The 21,441-nt window shown below is 41.5% G+C and overlaps 1 protein-coding gene across 1 annotated transcript in view; it reads right to left on the bottom strand.

Annotated features, from left to right (window-relative positions):
• The window catches only part of T265_13258 (hypothetical protein), a gene marked incomplete at both ends in the record, with an annotated part of 22,696 nt that extends 4,601 nt beyond the window's left edge, over nt 1–18,095 (bottom strand). Inside the window, 4 exons of the mRNA XM_009167959.1 lie at nt 2,601–2,686; nt 2,783–3,046; nt 8,697–8,727; nt 17,949–18,095. Of these exons, the coding sequence (XP_009166223.1) occupies nt 2,601–2,686; nt 2,783–3,046; nt 8,697–8,727; nt 17,949–18,095 (528 nt within the window). The remainder of the gene's footprint in view (nt 1–2,600; nt 2,687–2,782; nt 3,047–8,696; nt 8,728–17,948) is intronic.
• Between the last annotated feature and the right edge of the window lie 3,346 nt (nt 18,096–21,441).

Genomic DNA, 21,441 nt, shown 5'->3' on the forward strand with positions numbered 1-21,441 from the left:
GATTATGCTGACACGACGAATCTAGGGAAGAAATAACATTGAAATTAGTTCACAATGCAAAAGATCACAATGCTGGGTAGGGTCAAAACGATCAAAGGACTAAGCAGATATGATTTCGTTTCGCTAGTAGGAGTTTTAGTTTAGACTGGGATTAGTTGTCCTCACGATCCCATAGTCTATACTTTACACTATGAGATTACCAATGTACCGATCGGTGTTTGTGCATGTAAATCAAACTTACTGATAGGTCCCCATACACAGAGCCAAAACTCCAAACCAAGCGTACGTTTAGTACGCTGATACTATGGCCACCCAAACGTGAAAACTGTTTCTTCTATACGTGTCATTTCCTTTATCTATCGCTCCGTGCTGTAGCAACCCCCTCCAAATGGCAACACGTTTCTTCGAACTGGACCATATGTCAACTGAGAACGACGTTAGTTTTTTCCGAATGCAGACATATGGATTTATTTGAAATGTACCACCACAGCTGAGATTAAGAAAAGTTAGCTGAGAATTCGAGTGTTGATTCGATTGGTGATCGTTTGTCATACCTGACTGTGGAGTTTCGCTAAATATAGATAGTGCACACTTATGTGAGGACTGACGACGTTTCTCCGTTTAATATGCGTGATAAGCTTTTCAGGCGAAGAATAGTCAATGAACAAAACTGATCGATAATTTTGTTTTGTGACTGTATTTCAGTGACTTTATTCCTATGGGACCTTTCCCTTCAAAACTGAGGAATCTTAGCTGGTCTCTGAAAAAAGGATACGTTATATTCGTAATGCACTACTCATTAGGTTGCTGAAAATTCTTCCAACAGTCCCTTGCAAAACCTAATTTGTTTGCAAATGAGTGTATTTCGCTAATTTCGTGCAAGTTGGTTTCAAGTAGAACAAAAGTTTGATGGGAACTCGGAGACTGCGCCTACGTGATGAGCCCCAAGAAGGGCGAAACCGGTCGTGGGCTGTCGAAGAATTTTCGGCAACCTTATGAGTAGTGCGCTACAAAATATATAGGTATCGCGATATCGCGAATATCTTAGCAACTGAGACATGAGGGGCCTGGTGCAGCACATCCAATTGGCTGGAAAAAGCACGAACGAGAGATTCAGCTGGGTCCCAAATGAGTCATGAGGCTTGCAAAACAAAATTTGTTTGCAGATGAGTGTATTTAACTGAGGATACGTTTTACCTGCTGCCTAGGTATGTATACAGGTTGATGTCAATGTAAAAAACCACACTGAGTGCAGCGGTGGGTTTTCGACCCAAGAGACCGACGGGACAGATAAAAGCACAAAACTAAAAATGGGCCAACCGTGCAATTAAGAGTGGAGTGAATGGTCACACGAGTTGCAGCCGCCATTTTGCTGTCATTTTCCACGACTGTTTCCCTCATGGATTGCTATCCGCTTCTTACGTCTACCAAAGCACACTCTTAATTCATGGTTTTTGTGCTCATTATCTTATGCTTCTGCCACCAAATTGCACTTTTCTGCTTGTCCTTAAGAAACAAAACAGTCACGGTGCAGAATGTGTCTATCTGCATTAAGAAAGATGTTTATCGTATTTCTTGGTCCTCTGAGCAACGATGCAGTCAGTGAGAGTGAATAAATGGAAACCTAGGCTAGATTCACTTTTGAGTCGAGCCAGTGAATGTCGACTATTTGAGCAAGATATTTTGCCATCTCGACCGTTCCCGTTGTTGAACTAGCAACAATCAGTCTTCGTTAACAATAATCTACTAATAAACTATGATTCCGAAGAGCTTTTGTTTCTCCATTGCTTTGATATTTGAAAAATGATCGGTTTGCTGAATCATTACTAAATAATTCGGTCCTGCAAACTGCTGAAATCAAGTGAGGCACTTCCACCCTCAAGGTATCATTGTTCTTCTCTTATAGATGCTCGAGGCCGAAAACGTACAGCCTATAATACTGGTTAAGTTCCGTTTTGCGATTCTGACTTGATGCGATCTTGAGTTGACAGATGCTGGGCTGATGAAGAATTCCACGGTTGTGTTGGATCTGTCTCGGCTTGCTGCTAACAGCGTGCTAGTGGCCTTAATGTGGTTGCCACATTATAAGTCTTATCATTTGCTTGTCCCTCCTCCTCACACGTCATATTTTTAGGACTGATAATTTGGCCACGGATTCCCTACTGTCGTAAAAATTCGTTCGGCTGTAGCACCCTTTCGGTGACTAACTGCCATGCCACCACACGAGGGACAGGTCGCCCAAGCCTAGAGAGGGAAAGTCTAGAGGCAGAGGTCAGCTTCGAACCACGGGACTTCCAGTCAGTCATAACCATCTCCTCCCCTGCCTGTCGCATAATGATACTTTGTTCAGAACTGTTGGTCTGAATCAGCGGTCCCTGCTGAGTTTATAAAAAATGGTTCCAAACTGGAATACCAAGAATATCTGAGAAACACATCCAGTGTGATTACATGACTTTGAACAGAATGCGTGCGTGTTGTCACGGCTTTATGGCGTACCCACAAAAGAGAATTCAAGGACATGTGGGTGCACATGAATATGTGCACCCCGAATTGATTCCGAGTCATATTCACAATAGTAAGGTGGAGTCCACTGTACTCACCCATTTGACAAAACCCGCAAGTGTTCGACCGATCCAGTCGAATATGTTGAATGACAGAAACACAATCACCGGAACGAAAAATACGGCTAAAACAGATGTGGGGAAAAGGACGTCCGATTAAATAGAGAGTTTGTATGGCAGAATAGGTTTTCGATCTGCGATGTTTTTGCCAGTAAACTTACACGACCAGGCGTTGTCTGGATCGAAATGAACCGATTTGATTGGTTGCAGTAGAGCGGGGTAGAGCATCAAAGTATACATCAGTGTCAGCATAGTGCAGCCACCATGAATCCACATCTCATATAAGGATTTTAACAAATGTCTTGAAGAACGTTGTGTTACGTGGGGTTCATCCGATTCGAGAACAGTTCCCGAACTTAATTCGCTGAGTGGCAGGAAGTTTTCCTCACCGTCTTGAGTTTTCGTGTCATTCACTTGGATACAGACTGCAAAGAGAATAAGAATAAGAACCAGGCGAGGATTAATGCAGCAGTTTGAATTTGTAACGTTGTAATGGTAACAAGATTTGTGTGAAGACTGACTCACAGGGCTTTGTTCACATGTGTCCATTTTACGAATGGTTGGGTACACAGTAGCAAAGTACATCAAAACAGAAATCACGGCGGTCTTTAATAGTTAACCGGCTGCCGCAACTTCCTTTACCGATGATTTAAGGGGGGGGGGAGGTAGCTGCGCATTACAGGCGGAAGACGATAAATTGGTGCATAAATCCAGCACTGTCAGTGGGCTGTCAGGTTGGAGGCTTGGAAAAGGAGCTATGCATTGAAGGCAGTAGCTTGGATGAACCAGCGCCATTGAGCGCGCCACTGAGCCTGATGTGACCCGTCTTGGGTTCCCCATCCAGGAAGACGGCAGTGACCAGCGCAGCTGAGTTTGCTGGTACTGGTTTTCATACTTCGCTGCCAAGTCATTGTTTGACCGCCTCTGGCTCTCTTCCACCCTTCACGTGGTTGTGCGGAAAGAGCCCTTCGAGGAAATCGGTCGACTGGCATAAGTAGCACGTGGCCACCGGACCCTTTTTCTTTTTTATCACCAATTCATAATCACTGACGGCAAAACACACATACTGTACCTGCCGTGCAACAAATTAATTCAAGGCCGTTAAGGCAGATGGACTGTTTTCTTCTGTTACCCACACTATTCACATATTTAGGGCTCACAATCGCGACAGACGGATGGCAGTTTATCATCTATTAAAGACAGTTTGTTATACGTGGGGATTTCAGGTCCAAACATGAGATGGAAAGTATGCGTCCTAAATAGTTTGAACATTATACCGTTCGTTCTCTAAGTAGAAAGCCGATGGTCTAGTTGCATTCTTCCCAGGGCGAGTATTTTTTCATAGTATATATGCCCGGTTTTCCCACATCAGAAAGCACTATCTTTGTAATGTACTACTCATAAGGTTGCTGAAAATCCGTCGACAGCCCACAGCAACCTTTGAGTAATAAATTACAAAGATATACATGTGTCGCGATATCCCGAATATCGTAGCGAATGAAACATGAGGTGGCCTGGTGCAGCACATTCAGTTGCCTGAGAACATCACAAACGAGAGATTCAGCTGGGTTCCAGGTGAGTCTCTCCAAAAGAAATCCGAATAAGTTTGCAAATGAGTGTATATTTGCTAGTAAACACTATCCTTCACATTTGTAGGAGAAAATTTCAAAATCAAAGTTCTTCGTGTACCGCAATAAAGTCGCTTACTTTTTCGAATATTCTACGTTTCTGTGAGCCCAATATTATTTACCACGACATCGCACTTTGTCCTTTTTGAAACATGTCTCTTTGTCCCTCGTCAATGCAAAACGCATGAATGGGTGTGCCCATGTATACTGCCTGTACGTGCGCTGGAATAACTTCCAACGTATAAGGTAATCTTACCCGTATTTTGGTTTCTACATTCACAAAGTGCGTTAGGCTGTGGTCTGCCCTGTTCCGTTTGACTGGCTCTTACACCAACATAAGCCGCTCTCTTTTAACGTATTCAAGCTCACAAAACAGGCGGATGATCATCAGCTAGCAAAACAAAAGTATCCTGAAGGTGATTTGGTATTTTGAAGGTGTGCTGGGGGGCAAGACATTGGTGCAACACCAAGAAAATTGGCTAACTGAGGAGCTTCACCTTACTGGACGTCCATTGCCATATGAAACATATAGTCCTAAATCCTTGCCATGTTTATTCGTTTGGTTGCCTAGGTTGGCTCTTTCGGTTTTGAAATGCCTAGCCAAGTTGTGTTCATGAACGATTACAAACCTGAGTGTGCAAAACAAGCACGATTCGATTTTCGATTTTGCGTTCTTTTCTTCTGGGGAAGAACGATTCTCACGTTTATCAACTGCTTGATTTGGCGCAGAATTCTTGTAGAACCAATGCACGTCACATAAAAATATAAGGGTGGTTACGTTTCTACGGTGATGGAGGCACTGCGGGAATCAACTCGGATCGATGGAAAAACCACCATAAGACAAGCAATTAGGGAATGTTTGCGTCTACTTGGTTAGCCACACAGCAATGGAGCGTAGCCAACCAGAATGACCGCAAACAAATGTGTTTGGCTTTTTATGAATCTGCCAAGCCTTGAGCTAAATTAGTTGACGGAATAGAAGACAGCATAAAATCACCAACAAAGTCGTGCCCGTGAGATTAAAATGCCCAAAATGTGATTTTTCTGTGCCATTCTTTGTTATTGATTAGCTTAACGGATTTGAATAAGCTGTAAATTTGATCCTGTTGACTAACTGTGAATAGTTTGCCCGATGGTTCAAGAGACAGTATTTGAAATCACATTACCGACAAGAGTATACATTATCGTCAAAATCTAGCAATAAATAAAGCAAGTCCAGTGAATTTTCAGATAGGGGACTATCGCAAACACAGCTGAAACTGTTTCTCTGTTGTTCATACACTCTTTGAAAAGAGCTCAACATTCTTCCAGTAAACCATCTGAAATCAATCCATTTTCCACTTTCAAAATCAGGTTGGTGACAGTAACAGGCGACATGACCTGTGTTATCTCCAACCCGTGAATCTGTCTATTCAAGGAACAGGTAACGAGGTTCTTTCATTCGTTTCAAACAAATGGAGACTTCACCAAAATTCCACAGAATAAGTGTAACACCGAAATCGATTCTAGGTACGCGAAAGTGAGCGCGCCATAAGATATTCCATTAGCTGATGGATACTCTGGCCTCCAGTAGTAAAGATTTGACCTTCGTTGTTTGAAAGACTCATTTGAATTTTGCTGTACATTTATCGTCATCCTCCCAAAATGTGTTTCCAGTTGAGGTAGATTCCTTGTTTCGTGATGTTTTATAGGTGAGGATCGTTGATCGGCTTCCCGCAGTGCCCCATCAGGTGTATTGCTTTAGTAAATAAGAGAACTTATACTGACCTGTGCACAAAACGTTCCTTTTGGTTTAGAACAACTACATACGGACAGAGTGATTTTGGTCTTATGATTAGTCCACTGGGCGTCACTTTATTTAATATTCTTCTGGCAAATTTAAGGAACGACTTCGTGACATACCTCAATTCTTTGTACATACAAACCCTACGTGAATGACATTTTGAGGCTCACCTGTGATGTTAGTCTGAGATAATTTTTTGGTCTGGACAATATTTACTCTAGCCCACCATTGTCCCATCAGGTAGTTTGAGTGTCAAATGCGAGTCCAGGTTCTCTAGATGATTCTACATCTGAATAGAAACTTACATGGTGCGATCTATTTTGAGGTTAATGTCCACATTCATTAGGCCCTCGTACATCCCGTGAAAGCAACATCGACCGGAAGTGCCAGGACAGTGAAAAAACAACTGGCTGGATAACAAGCCTTCTAGAAGCAGATACTGTTCGCCCAGACAGTTGCCATCACTATTCACAGCAAAGGTGCTACACAACCTGATACGGTAGATAACAAAAATCCAACTCCTCCCTAAACCGAATGTACCAAATATCATGTGCTTCATGCAAACTTCAAGAGCATGCTAAACCAGTCTACCATGCAGGTTATTCAGCAGTTTACTTGCAGATGCAGTAGAACCTACACGGGTAGAATGGATCGGTGCCTTTCTCAGATGATTTCCAAGCGCCCCCAAAACATTCTGATACAGACCATGCAGCTGGCAGACAAAAACATTACCAAAGGCACCTAACTGGGTTTATCAACTTCATGAACTAGCGCTTTAGAGCAGATCACGTGGTTGACCCCTCTCAGGTCATCAAGTATCTGCTGTACAAAAAGCGCATTAATGTGTCAGCTTTTCGTGATTAAGTGTAACTGAGAAAACAGTAGAAGTGTTGTTTTAAACCATATTCTTACTCTGTAGCTGGACCTTTGTAATATAAGCGACGTAAGTTACTCGGTCTTGGCATGTCTTATATGTGAGTGTGGGATGTTTCGAGATTGTGACTAAACAGTCAAATTCAAAACTATAACCAACTTCAATATGTCTTGTGTCAGTTTTGGAGGAATTGGATTAGGAGAACCTAAGATGTCAGCTCTTGTACAAGTAGCTTATTTGCGAGAAAAACATGCACTAAGCACTTTTCTCTGGCAATCACCTGACCATTTGTTGACAGTCAGATGAATTTGTCCAACTATTCTTCTTCAGCGAATTGGTTTGGGGTATAAATCCTTAATATTTTTTCTGTGCCATAGGTTTCCTACTCGTTTATGTACAGTTAATGGGTCTAGTAAAACCAACTTAAAACCGTAGTTAGTGTGCCCCGTAAAGTTGACCGCGCTGCGCACCCGTCGTGGAATAACGCTGTGCTGCAGCCCTTCTTCTTAGGAAACCTGTTACTCCCGACTGGAGTAACTTCGGGGAATTTTCAGACACACTTATCTCGGTCTTTTTCCACCAAAGGCTATTTACTACGCGTTTTTGACGCAGAAATTGCACTGCGCACGCCAACTAAAGCGGAAAACAGCCCTTACTTTTGCAGCCGTCGAGGCCTCAAAACATGCTGCCCTGCTTTGATTTCTGCAATATTCTTGTGTTGTCAGCTCAAGAAGAGCTAACTAGCACTAGGTAATACACTTTCCAGCAGGGCTGTCCGCAGTGACATAGCTGCTGCCTATTCTGATTGTCCTTAGGTAAAGTTCACCCCCTTCCCCGAGATACAGCATTTCAATCCGTCATGCCTTTCCTCAGTCCCCAGATGTCGTGACGTCCATAATGGACTATAGCTAAAAGCTATCAATGGCGTCACGAAACAGAACTCAATAATCCGATAAATAATGGTCACAAGTTGCGGCTGTTCAATAATAAACCATTATTTTGCTCATCTGTCTGAAACGCTAGACTGTTGTTCAAGCACCAGCATAAGTACAGTGACCCTGAAAAGCTCTCACTTCATACTCTTCACCTTCTTGTATTCTGGAGCGGCAAACCTCCAGTTTAATTCAAGTATTGTTGCGCTTGACTCGTGAGATAGCGACTTACCACGTAGCAAAATTTATTTCGAAGATAAAAGAACAAGATCGTTGACAGTTATTGCGATACGCACTGACCCATTTTTAGCTTCAAGTAACAAAAATATAATTGGAGGATGAATGTTTATCGCCAAGACTGTTTTTTTTTTCGAGTAGATTTAATCGGAGAGTCTTCAAACCAGAATTAAGTGATAGCCATACTCAACATACGAATCACCACTTGAGTAAAAATATAAAATAATGCCGCAAGGCCAGCCAAACAAGCAACCTGTACGGACAAGGCCGGAATAGCAATAAACCTGCTTAGTGGACGTTGTGCAGCCAGGCACACGTTTGCATCTTCTTCTTTGTCACCAGTTATGGATTCGTTAGGGCACGATGTGCCCATTCCATGTAGAGTGATAAAGGGATGATCAACGGTGAGTGACGCTTTTAGCTTTGGTGACTAGTGTTTTTGTCACAAATTACGCTGACAGGAATCCGGGTATGACAGTACAAGTGCTGCAACTCGTTATTTAAGCAATGTTTCATCATTCCACCCCTGCGAACTCCCGCTGAGTGCAAAATTATGGAAAGCCTTTAGGAAACCCACAGAAAACGTTCTGACCAACATCATCATCAAGAGGGAGAACTCACTTTCAGTGTCCCAGTAAGAATTAAAGTGGGCCTGCAGAAAAGAAGGTAAAAAGAGTGTCACGGGTTGAGCGAAAATTTTCATCCGCTTTGGGGAATAAAAGAGGAAGAGTTTTTTTTAAACAGACGAGGCACATCATGTAATCTTCGCAAAAAGCAAGATTATTTAGGGTTGCACATGTTGCACTAATCGTTCATTCTCGGGTCATCCTGGGTGAACGAAGGAGCAAAAAGACAACAGAAACAACAACAACAACAACAAACAAACAGGATGTGATGTGAAAACAACCAAACCGGTCAGTCAAATTGTATGATCTTTGACCCAGTGGCGCAAGGTCAGTTCAGGTCAAAACACTCACAAGTGCAACGCGTCCGTGCCGCTGAGAAGCATTGTCAACCAAAGAGTGGTGACGCCACAAAATCTGCGCAATTGGCTGGCAGGGGGAAATTTTCCCATTCTATTTAGTGCAGCTTCCAAACGCCGGTCTGTAGTATGGTGGGAAGACATGGCTACTGTTCATTTGACCAGTAGTACATCGGATATGAAGTGGATAACATGGATATAACGGTTACAACCGATCTAAAAAATAGTGGAGCTCTCCCAGTTGAATAAAATCCAAAAATCAAGGTCAATAAGTTCGGTATGGAGAAGGGTGGCCATTCGTTCTTCCAAAAAATGATGATAATCTCTTGCAGGCTGGTCGGAGTAAATTTTCGGCTGAACGTGAAACAACGAGTTGTTCGCTTGTCTGCATATTGAATCCAAAAAATTCGTAGTAAATGGGCAAATTGCCTGGAATATACATATTCTTTTGTCGCACAGTGACTTTTGACCAGTATGTGTCCGATAAGACAAGTACCGAGCTCGATTTTCGCTCGCACATTAGTTCAGCAGTAGTAAATACACTTAACCATTCCAAAGATGTACAAATCACCCACCCTTTCAGCCCACACTACGTAAATGAATTGCTTTTACCCATGATCCCTCAACATGCCTGTTTGTCCCTCACCGAAACGCTGACGTTGTACCTCTTATACAATGGAAAACATTGCACACGCTATCAGGTGTGATACATAGTTCAAAACATAGCTACGAAAAACAACGGAAGCAAGATTCAGGTAAATAAAAACGCCCGTTCTTGCAGGAAAGTGCTTCCCTGTAAATAAGAAAAACGCATCTGTAACTGATTTAGCATGAAAAACATCACTGTGGAATCCATAGTTTTCAGATTATCACATTCCAGGTCGACAACACCACATTGGAAAACGGTGTGAATAACACAAATCTGTGACCAATAAATCTATGGTTTTCTTGAATATCCAGAGTAAGTAGCTTGCAGAACTTTGGAGGTTTGGTTAATTCCATACTGACTATTGCTGCAGGGTAAAATTACTAGTGATTGGTACCTCAGTCGATAGAAGAAATCTGGCAATACGGGTACAATTCAACGAAAAATCAACCGCAGCAACTAATCCTCCTCAGGAGGTAATTAAAAGAAAACACTCCGTTCAAGACATATCTGCCCTGCTGTTTTGTGGCGGAAAGACTCATTGGCACATTGAATGAACCGTATCTAGAGTGTTTTTCGAAGTCAGCGATATTACTACTGTTACAGACACCATGTTGACAAAAGAATGTCATAAAATCTGTAGAGGAAATGTTGGTTGATTGATCGAAAAATTGCATTAGGAGCACATGGAGTTGATTGACTGCCATGCACAAAGAATTTCGGAGGCAGAAAATGAAATGATACAAAATAACCCCCAAGTTGCGAGGTTTCTACTGTGAATCCACCTGCAGGTTTTTGCACAACATTTGTCGTGTAACTGTGATGAGATTTCCATGTCAGGACTCGGCTTCCTGCTCCGCCCACAATGGTATATCCAAAGGCATGGTAGCTTGAGACATCTCTCTATAGAGACAAAAGGAAATTACTAACACCGTATTCATAGGATCACCACAGAATTTTCCACAAGGTCGCATTAGAATCTTCATCTGGGGCGAGCGGTGCCGAGGTATAATGCCTGATCTTGACTGGCTGACATCCTGGCCAATCAAGATCTGCCTTCGTTTAGCCCGTATTCGCAGCTGACATTCGTCCAACCGACGTGATTTTCCTTAATTAAGAGCGGCTGGCTTCCGGACAACATGATTCTGCATATACGGTACATTATATCCAATTGTGGCGCCATGTGGTATGCAAGATAGCTTGAGTCATCCAACTTGGACAGGCTCGTTGAGCCTAGATAACATATAGCCAGGAGTCCCACCGAACAAAAAATACGTATTGTTTGGGAATTCTCCTTGATGAACTCTCGACGGGAATGACATTAAGAACTCCATACTGGTGGCAGTTTTTCAGGGGGTCGGCATCAGGCTAGTAGTAATTGTGGACTTATTAATAAAGCCTACATGCATTCTTGACGTTATTGTACTGGATTGCCTTTCGATACTAGCAAAATATCCGTAAGTAGATTTCAGGGCAGACGGTTGTGTGCACCAGCAGAGTAGAAATGCACGCACACTCCAGAAGACTCTGACCGCGGATGACCCTATTTGGCCACATTTTTTTCTTACAAACTATTCTCACCACGGAACGGCTGCGATATCGGCACTTTGGAAGGTGTACCAGGCTACAAGTCCAAGGAATTTGTTTTGAATTTTCGAATTTTTGTGCCACACTTGCGTCCAACCAACTGTAACCAAGTGGTTATTGTAAGGCTGATTTATATGGCCGTGTTCTAGACTGACCCCTACAAGTCCAAGGAATTTGTTTTGAATGTTCGAATTTTCGTGCCACACTTGCGTCCAACAAACTGTAACCAAATGGTTATTGTAAGGTTGATTTATATGGCCGTGTTCTAGACTGACCACATATTTCTAAGTATGTTTGACTGAATGATGGAATCTGCTTAATTATTTTTTGGTAGCAATGTCGTGAGGATATTTTGAAAATCTACTGCTACTTCAATAGAAGCAGAGAGCAGATGTAATTCATAAGGCCAGCAATTTTAATGTCATTCGACCCAATATATGAAGCCTCCGGGTAAAGTCAGAGATGACAGCAATCAGATCAGAAGATGAAGCAGCCAGAGTGCCGAGATAGGGTTAGCCAAACTAAGAAACTTTGTATGACGGTTTGGTGACCAAAAATTTAAAAAAAAAAAATACGAGGAAATAACATAAAACTATTTTACCTAATGGAAGACGAAGCATTTTCCGCGTGGAAGTGGATTTTCTGCAGAACAGCTGTTCATTTTTGGAGGACATTTCGTTGCCACCCATAAAATGGGATGCGTGTCCAATGTTATCGACTTTTCAGTTTTATTGACGTTGGTTCTAGAGGAAGGTCCCATAATAAAAGTCACTCTTCCTTTAAACTCAGTTACAGCTGATGTGTTTGAAAGACCTGTATCAGTTTGAAAAAAAGCAATTAAATCATAAAAGAGGAGCGCATCCGATACACACCAAGATGTCGTACTACCTATATCGTTTCAGCATTATTTAGTTGACCAGTAAGAACCGTATCGAAAGCTTCATACAGCGAGATATTAGGTAACAGTTGTACCCGCGTTGTTTCAAGTAGGTCATTCGAGTATGCGTTGGTCTTCTATTTGGAGCTTCCAAAATAAGTGACCGAAAGCCTTGCCTATTCATGAGGTAGACGTGTACAATAGTGCAATTTATTAGACAGCGTGCATACCAGTCCATAGTCCTCAGCCTCAAGGTCACTTTCACCATCATCATCGACAGTATGACAACATGACGACACTGGTGCTTTGCCGTCGTACAGCCATGATTTGTTTGAAAGTCTTATTGTGAAACTGAATGAGGTAGAGAACTAATGCTAGCCTATCACAATAATACCGAGGTGCCCACAACTCCAGACACTCACGCAGTCAATCTGGTAGAAACAAGAACGTGATTAACATTGGTTAGCAGGCTTATCATGCAACGCCCCCCCCCTAGGGGCAGTGGGAACACGTAGTCCCCATCCTGGAAGGCGAGTACCACTGACAGCACCCAAAGTCATTATAAATCAGTGACTGCTTTTACAGCGAATAAAGAAACACATAACCAAGTGAATAATCATGCAGAAGTTATTTTCAATGACAGACAACAGCATTACTAGCGGAAAATCAATAAATATTGATGACAGCGAATCGCCCTATCCAAACTTTTGGCCTCATTAACTCCATTCTAATTTAATTTTCGGCATGTTCTGCCGATTAACGATATGCGTAGATCGTTGTCTCCTCAAAAAAATCTATACGTTAGGTTAACTAACCAGTAGTTCTCATTGATGGACGGTGATAGAGCTTCAACCAGGGTTGGCCAGTTATCAGCTTACAGGTTCAACTATTATCCACGCCGTTTAGCTTAGTTCCTTGAGAACTATGAATGAAAGGTCAAAATGATATTACAGGTGGAGTACCATCACAATTTAAAAAAACACGGTACAGTTACTGCGGCCTACTTTTTCCAGCACTCAACTTCAAAACACTTGGGCTTGTTCAGATCATGCTGATCATGATAAATCCAGGGTACACTCGCCCACCAAAAGAGGAAATGTGTACAGCATACGTAATTTTAGGAGTTTATACATAGTAATTTTTCAGTGAAAACTTTCGCCATGATCACAGTTTCAAAGCGATATATACAAGAGAGTGGTCTGGACGAAAAAATTAGCCCATCCACGCGAACATGCAGACTTTAATAATTTCATTCAGTTGTGTCAGCCCTTCCTAACGTGGATCTGACATAGAAAATAAGCTCAAAATTTCAAAGTGAATTCTGTAATTTTCGCCAACATTTAGGGATAAAGGTGAACCGCAAGAGGTCCCACGTTTATATAATCCTTTGACAACGACCAGTGTTGTAGTTGTTTTTTCAAGACAAGGCAAAAGTACTAGTGCGATTTTGGATCACCCGGTTTTACTGCACTATTAACAGAACCTTAACAGCTTCAGACCAACTCATTTTAGAATTACTCACCAGGTCATGTAGACATACTAGTTATTGTGATGGGCAATTAGGCAAACATGGGGCTATTTTCACGTCAAAGAAGTAGCAAAGCAAATTCACGTCTGGACTATTCAAGGAAACTGACGAACCTCAAATCACAAAATTTTATGCAAATACGGAATTCCCGTCATTCTACCCTATGATACAGGCTGGCGCTTTTAACTGAAATATTCGTGGCGGCAAATGTTTGTGAATTCTTTGACCTCGATTCTACCAACATACTTGTCAATTCAGCTGGTGGTGAAATTTTGAATCGTAAATGGGGAGGAATACGCTCGTCGAAAACGTCGAGTAACGTTGTACTGAACGATTTTTGTATTAAAAAGACCACCGTAGCCGTTCGGTACAATATATCCGGTAGCGCCAACCGAAATTTGCATCGCACTTCGTTAGCAAGATAATCTTCTCTAACAGACAATTTCATGAGAATCTCTCTCCGCGGTGTGATGTGCCAGTTCATCAGACGGGTTTCTTGGTAGCGCTGGCAAATTTTCAGGGTTAGCAAGTCACATGTGCACTCTGAATAAATTTTAACAGATTGCGCTTATATACAAACAACACAAAGCCCAATAACTGTGAGTACTGACCACACCGTTTAGCTTTGCAGAAGAGTGTTCGTCTGCAAGCTCCTTCTGTGCATTACGTGCGCGAAATATTTAAAACTGCCGAGTTGTTTCAACCTACTCCACCTTGTATCGTTAGTTGGAGTGCAGACAACGTCCATTTCAGAAACCAATTTTCCGCGGCACTGACATGTGATATGAGTTCTGTGTGACTAGCTCACATATTTCTAAGTATGTTTGACTGAATGATGGAATCTGCTTAATTATTTTTTGGTAGCAATGTCGTGAGGATATTTTGAAAATCTACTGCTACTTCAATAGAAGCAGAGAGCAGATGTAATTCATAAGGCCAGCAATTTTAATGTCATTCGACCCAATATATGAAGCCTCCGGGTAAAGTCAGAGATGACAGCAATCAGAAGATGAAAACAAGCAGCCAGAGTGTCGAGATAGAGTTAGCCAAACTAAGAAACTTTGTATGACGGTTTGGTGACCAAAAATTTAAAAAAATAGCATACGAGGAAATAACATAAAACTATTTTACCTAATGGAAGACGAAGCATTTTCCGCGTGGAAGTGGATTTTCTGCAGAACAGCTGTTCATTTTTGGAGGACATTTCGTTGCCACCCATAAAATGGGATGCGTGTCCAATGTTATCGACTTTTCAGTTTTATTGACGTTGTTCTAGAGGGAAGGTCCCATAATAAAAGTCACTCTTCCTTTAAACTCAGTTACAGCTGATGTGTTTGAAAGACCTGTATCAGTTTGAAAAAACGCAATTAAATCATAAAAGAGGAGCGCATCCGATACACACCAAGATGTCGTACTACCTATATCGTTTCAGCATTATTTAGTTGACCAGTAAGAACCGTATCGAAAGCTTCATACAGCGAGATATTAGGTAACAGTTGTACCCGCGTTGTTTCAAGTAGGTCATTCGAGTATGCGTTGGTCTTCTATTTGGAGCTTCCAAAATAAGTGACCGAAAGCCTTGCCTATTCATGAGGTAGACGTGTACAATAGTGCAATTTATTAGACAGCGTGCATACCAGTCCATAGTCCTCAGCCTCAAGGTCACTTTCACCATCATCATCGACAGTATGACAACATGACGACACTGGTGCTTTGCCGTCGTACAACCATGATTTGTTTGAAAGTCTTATTGTGAAACTGAATGAGGTAGAGAACTAATGCTAGCCTATCACAATAATACCGAGGTGCCCACAACTCCAGACACTCACGCAGTCAATCTGGTAGAAACAAGAACGTGATTAACATTGGTTAGCAGGCTTATCATGCAACGCCCCCCCCCTAGGGGCAGTGGGAACACGTAGTCCCCATCCTGGAAGGCGAGTACCACTGACAGCACCCAAAGTCATTATAAATCAGTGACTGCTTTTACACCGAATAAAGAAACACATAACCAAGTGAATAATCATGCAGAAGTTATTTTCAATGACAGACAACAGCATTACTAGCGGAAAATCAATAAATATTGATGACAGCGAATCGCCCTATCCAAACTTTTGGCCTCATTAACTCCATTCTAATTTAATTTTCGGCATGTTCTGCCGATTAACGATATGCGTAGATCGTTGTCTCCTCAAAAAAATCTATACGTTAGGTTAACTAACCAGTAGTTCTCATTGATGGACGGTGATAGAGCTTCAACCAGGGTTGGCCAGTTATCAGCTTACAGGTTCAACTATTATCCACGCCGTTTAGCTTAGTTCCTTGAGAACTATGAATGAAAGGTCAAAATGATATTACAGGTGGAGTACCATCACAATTTAAAAAAACACGGTACAGTTACTGCGGCCTACTTTTTCCAGCACTCAACTTCAAAACACTTGGGCTTGTTCAGATCATGCTGATCATGATAAATCCAGGGTACACTCGCCCACCAAAAGAGGAAATGTGTACAGCATACGTAATTTTAGGAGTTTATACATAGTAATTTTTCAGTGAAAACTTTCGCCATGATCACAGTTTCAAAGCGATATATACAAGAGAGTGGTCTGGACGAAAAAATTAGCCCATCCACGCGAACATGCAGACTTTAATAATTTCATTCAGTTGTGTCAGCCCTTCCTAACGTGGATCTGACATAGAAAATAAGCTCAAAATTTCAAAGTGAATTCTGTAATTTTCGCCAACATTTAGGGATAAAGGTGAACCGCAAGAGGTCCCACGTTTATATAATCCTTTGACAACGACCAGTGTTGTAGTTGTTTTTTCAAGACAAGGCAAAAGTACTAGTGCGATTTTGGATCACCCGGTTTTACTGCACTATTAACAGAACCTTAACAGCTTCAGACCAACTCATTTTAGAATTACTCACCAGGTCATGTAGACATACTAGTTATTGTGATGGGCAATTAGGCAAACATGGGGCTATTTTCACGTCAAAGAATTAGCAAAGCAAATTCACGTCTGGACTATTCAAGGAAACTGACGAACCTCAAATCACAAAATTTTATGCAAATACGAAATTCCCGTCATTCTACCCTATGATACAGGCTGGCGCTTTTAACTGAAATATTCGTGGCGGCAAATGTTTGTGAATTCTTTGACCTCGATTCTACCAACATACTTGTCAATTCAGCTGGTGGTGAAATTTTGAATCGTAAATGGGGAGGAATACGCTCGTCGAAAACGTCGAGTAACGTTGTACTGAACGATTTTTGTATTAAAAAGACCACCGTAGCCGTTCGGTACAATATATCCGGTAGCGCCAACCGAAATTTGCATCGCACTTCGTTAGCAAGATAATCTTCTCTAACAGACAATTTCATGAGAATCTCTCTCCGCGGTGTGATGTGACAGTTCATCAGACGGGTTTCTTGGTAGCGCTGGCAAATTTTCAGGGTTAGCAAGTCACATGTGCACTCTGAATAAATTTTAACAGATTGCGCTTATATACAAACAACACAAAGCCCAATAACTGTGAGTACTGACCACACCGTTTAGCTTTGCAGAAGAGTGTTCGTCTGCAAGCTCCTTCTGTGCATTACGTGCGTGAAATATTTAAAACTGCCGAGTTGTTTCAACCTACTCCACCTTGTATCGTTAGTTGGAGTGCAGACAACGTCCATTTCAGAAACCAATTTTCCGCGGCACTGACATGTGATATGAGTTCTGTGTGACTAGCTGTCATTGGATTATATTGATTGCAATCGCACAACCAAACTTGTGAAGCCAGAAGTGCTTATAATCACAGTTTGTTGTGAAAACTAAAATTTCAGTCCGATAACCACCTTTCATCCTGAAAACCGTGCACATATCTACTTAACTAGTGGCAACAGAGAAAGTGACTCCTTTGATTTGAACTTAGGTTTACACCGAATGATAAATTTGATGAATGGGCCTGACATTACGGCCCATAGCTTTTAAAAACACAACCTGCGGTTGAACACCGCAGACGACCAAGTTTTGTCAGCTGTGTACCATAACGCTAAAGTGCCAACAGTGGTTACTTTCATTGGGTATCCAGTGAGTAAAACGACTGAGAAAACGATGCATTTATGTGTGTTTACATGTATACATGATCAGATTTTCATGCAAGATGGCAAGTGCCCATCACTACTAATGGTCTATCCGGTTTGTGAACCGACAGCAACCAAGTTTGTTACATATTATACAGAACACGGAAAAGTGTAACTCACGTTTCGTCTCAACATTAAAGTCATTATTATGGATGTTCCAAGAATAGCCAGAGCGATAAGAAAGTAGGCGAATGCACTTGTTGTAAAGTCGGAAGCCCCAGCAAGACTTGCGATTTGTGCAAGAGCAGCGAGTACGCCAGCAATTGCCTGTACAATGGAACAAACAAACAAAAATAGAAAATGAATTTAACACACCAAAGACCGGGTTATAGTGCACCAGATATGTTAGGTCCTAAGTGAAATGAATCTTCGTCTACTAAGAAACTTTGAGAACGCACTAACTTGAGAGACTAACCTAAAACCTTACTGAAACTTCCGTTAATGATGTTTTCTTTAACTGAATGTGCTAGGTCGTCTCATATTTTGATTAAAATATTGGAGATACCTTAATTCATTATTTAGATGCAATACACCGGCCATAGGGATTTGACATAAGGCCTAATTGACAGTTCTTATGGCTCAACCGAACTGCATTATTATTTGTAGCTATGCGCGCACCCCGAATTCTCCATAGTTTGAGTAACTTAGCTCACATAAAACTGACGTGATACTTACAGGTATATTGTGGATGCTAGCTAAACAAGTCTGGGCTATTTAACAATTAAGATGCATGACACTTTAACGAAGCACAATCTGTTACCGCCTGGCCATCTTTGGCGACTTCTGGTTGATTGACGCAGTATATGTCCATATCTATATCTAGTACACCTAGTAAATCTAGTAGAAAGACCCCTTGCAAACAAGTTTGTACGCTACGGTTAATAAACCAAAAATGATATCTGGTGCCTACGGAACCCTGAGGTTTTCATGCGTTTGGGTAATTGTAACAGATGGACATTTGTAGAACTTTTAAATTTCTATAGGTTTTTCTATTGAGTCTTTGAACAACTGGCTTCATTGGTAAGCTTCAAATTTAACAATGCTTCAAGGTTCGATTCCAATTGAATTTTCCACTCAATTAATTTGGCGTACTCAGAAATTGTGTTTAAAACTGGAGTTCTTTCGGAGACAATGTTTCCGCATTAATCACAATAAAGATAAATTACCGAAGCAATTAGTGTTCATATCAAAAGTAGCTCTTCTACATGAGAATAAGATTTTTTAGTTATTAGGAACAGAAACTGCCTACAGAAGGTTAAAAGCTCGAATGCAAAAGATACACACCCATTTGCTTCAATATCATATAAATACCTGAGTTTTAAACTACGTGTTTCTTGTATAGAAGACAGAAATCGTATTAAACGAATAAAGTGTCGTCCTAATTTTATGCGCCAAAAACTGTGTAAACTAGCACAAATAACTGAGGGCTCCAGTTCAATAGATGTATTTGATGACAATTTCTTCTTATCAGGCTAGGCCAGAAGCACCTAACCCTTCATAGCGGTTGGGATTCCTCCAAAATTAGCCGTTTTTACAGTGTGTTAAACAAGGATTTAGCGTGACCAACGTGATAACACCCGGCTCTTAAATGATAAGCACCTTGAAAGCCAATTATCAAACCAAGCGGCATACCAAGATTTTATCGAGTGTGTTCATACCATGGAATACAACTTTTTATTCTTTAATGTAAGTGTTTTGATATTGCAGAACTGAAGGCAAGACTGACACACTTTGGGGTAAACTAAACCGTGCATCTCTACTATACCCACTTGATCACAGTTGAAGGTCATGACTCTAACCCCCCACAGTAAAGCCTTTTACATAAACACCTAAGACAATAGTTAAAAATTTAAGACACTTAGCAACTGGTTTATTGGCAAGCCAGCTTGTCATTGCGACAAGTGAACTGTAGGGACAACTATTTTGTAACACTGAAGAGTAATTCATCTCACCTTGAATTCATTTTTTCTAAATAAAATCAGCGAACCAACTTTCAACCTGATTTCAAGGTTATTTTGCCTATATCAAAATAGACACCTGATGACGCAAGGTGCTTCCTCAGTAGGCCACTTTTGAACTCCGATCCCTCCTATGACTTCCCTGAAAGATATTTCCAGGTGTATAAGACACGTAAGCAGTTTCGACAGACCGATTCGTCGTAATAAAACCTAGGTTAATCAGGACCTTTAAAATCCAAGTCTGAAAGCAATCACCATCCACTCTAGTGGCAAGCGTCGATGATGGACTCCCCTCAAAAAACCTCGCAAAGGGTTGTCATTTTACGAAACAGGCATCCAGACACAAAGCTGTTGCATTACCTTTACACTACCGTAGATCTCTTATACGGCACTTCCTGTTGGCTAATTCGAAGTGTGCGTGGTGTACTGAACGGTAGAAAGCCAGAGGAAGGCATATCAGTTAGGGTGAGTTTGGATACATTACTCGCCCACATGCCCAGAATGGTCGCAGTTTCCATAGAGAACAAATTCTTTGAGAGTTAATACATTACACCAAAAAATATACGAGCATCATCTCCTCTAAACTAAAACGTTCAACACACACGTAAAAACGTTTGCTACATGCCACTTTACGCTATAGTTTGTGAACGTGTTTTGCGGCCCGACATCAAAATAAGCAATACGAAATTGTTTTTTTATTGTAGCTCTCAATTTTGTGGCTAACAAGTCAAGCAAACCGACACAGAATCTCTTTATGACGGAGTACAGACAACCTAGCACATAATTTAGCCCGCCATTTTGGTTTTATCCTTCACGGAGCCAATCCTATTAGATTACATATAAACATTTTCATATCAGGTTGCTAAATGCCTCCAAGTATAGTAATCATCCCTGTATGGCTTATCGTTCGCAGCTCTCTCTGCAGACAATGCTTCATGTGTGGCATTGGGTGGGGTGCGGCATTAATGTATCAGTTCACAGCTAAGTCCCTGGTAGTCTTTTTGAAAACTCTGAACTGCACAGACTGGGAATATCCGTCATACGACATCTTAAACAGCTTTCATTAAGACTGGAAATACAAGCCATGTGCCGTTAACTTTTGCCTCCAACGATATTCCAGTTGCAAAATTCGACAAACTTTGGCTTACTTTGAATGTTTTGTAGACTGTATTTCAATCCAAATCTGCAGCCAATGAATTTCTAACCAAGATATCAACCCTCTGACCACATTTGTCGTTAGCAGAGTGCGTTGGAACACCTTTCTTTGAACCAAAGATGGAGAGCCGTGGTTTGTGATCGGTGAGTAGAGTGAAACGGCGGCCATACAGCATTTTGTGGAAATGCCGAACCGCAAACACCAGTCCAACGCTTCTTTCTCTATTTGGCTGTATCGATGTTCTGCTGGAGTTAGCGATTTCGACGCATGCATAATGGCTTTCTCTGATCCATCTGGGAAGATGTGTAGGATGATGGCAGCGACTCCACAGTTGGAGGCGTCAGCTGCCACAATAATCGGTGGTTTCGGGTCGTAGTGGGTCAGCAGCATATCAGAGCTGAGCATGGTTTTCAGCTTGCAGAATGCTTCCGTCCTGATGTGTTCTTCCGTTTTAGAACAGATATTTCGTACCTTATTTCTCCTTCTGACGGGCGATTTA

Source organism: Opisthorchis viverrini, assembly GCF_000715545.1.
Source record: "Opisthorchis viverrini unplaced genomic scaffold opera_v5_49, whole genome shotgun sequence".
In the NCBI taxonomy this organism is placed as follows: domain Eukaryota; kingdom Metazoa; phylum Platyhelminthes; class Trematoda; order Opisthorchiida; family Opisthorchiidae; genus Opisthorchis; species Opisthorchis viverrini.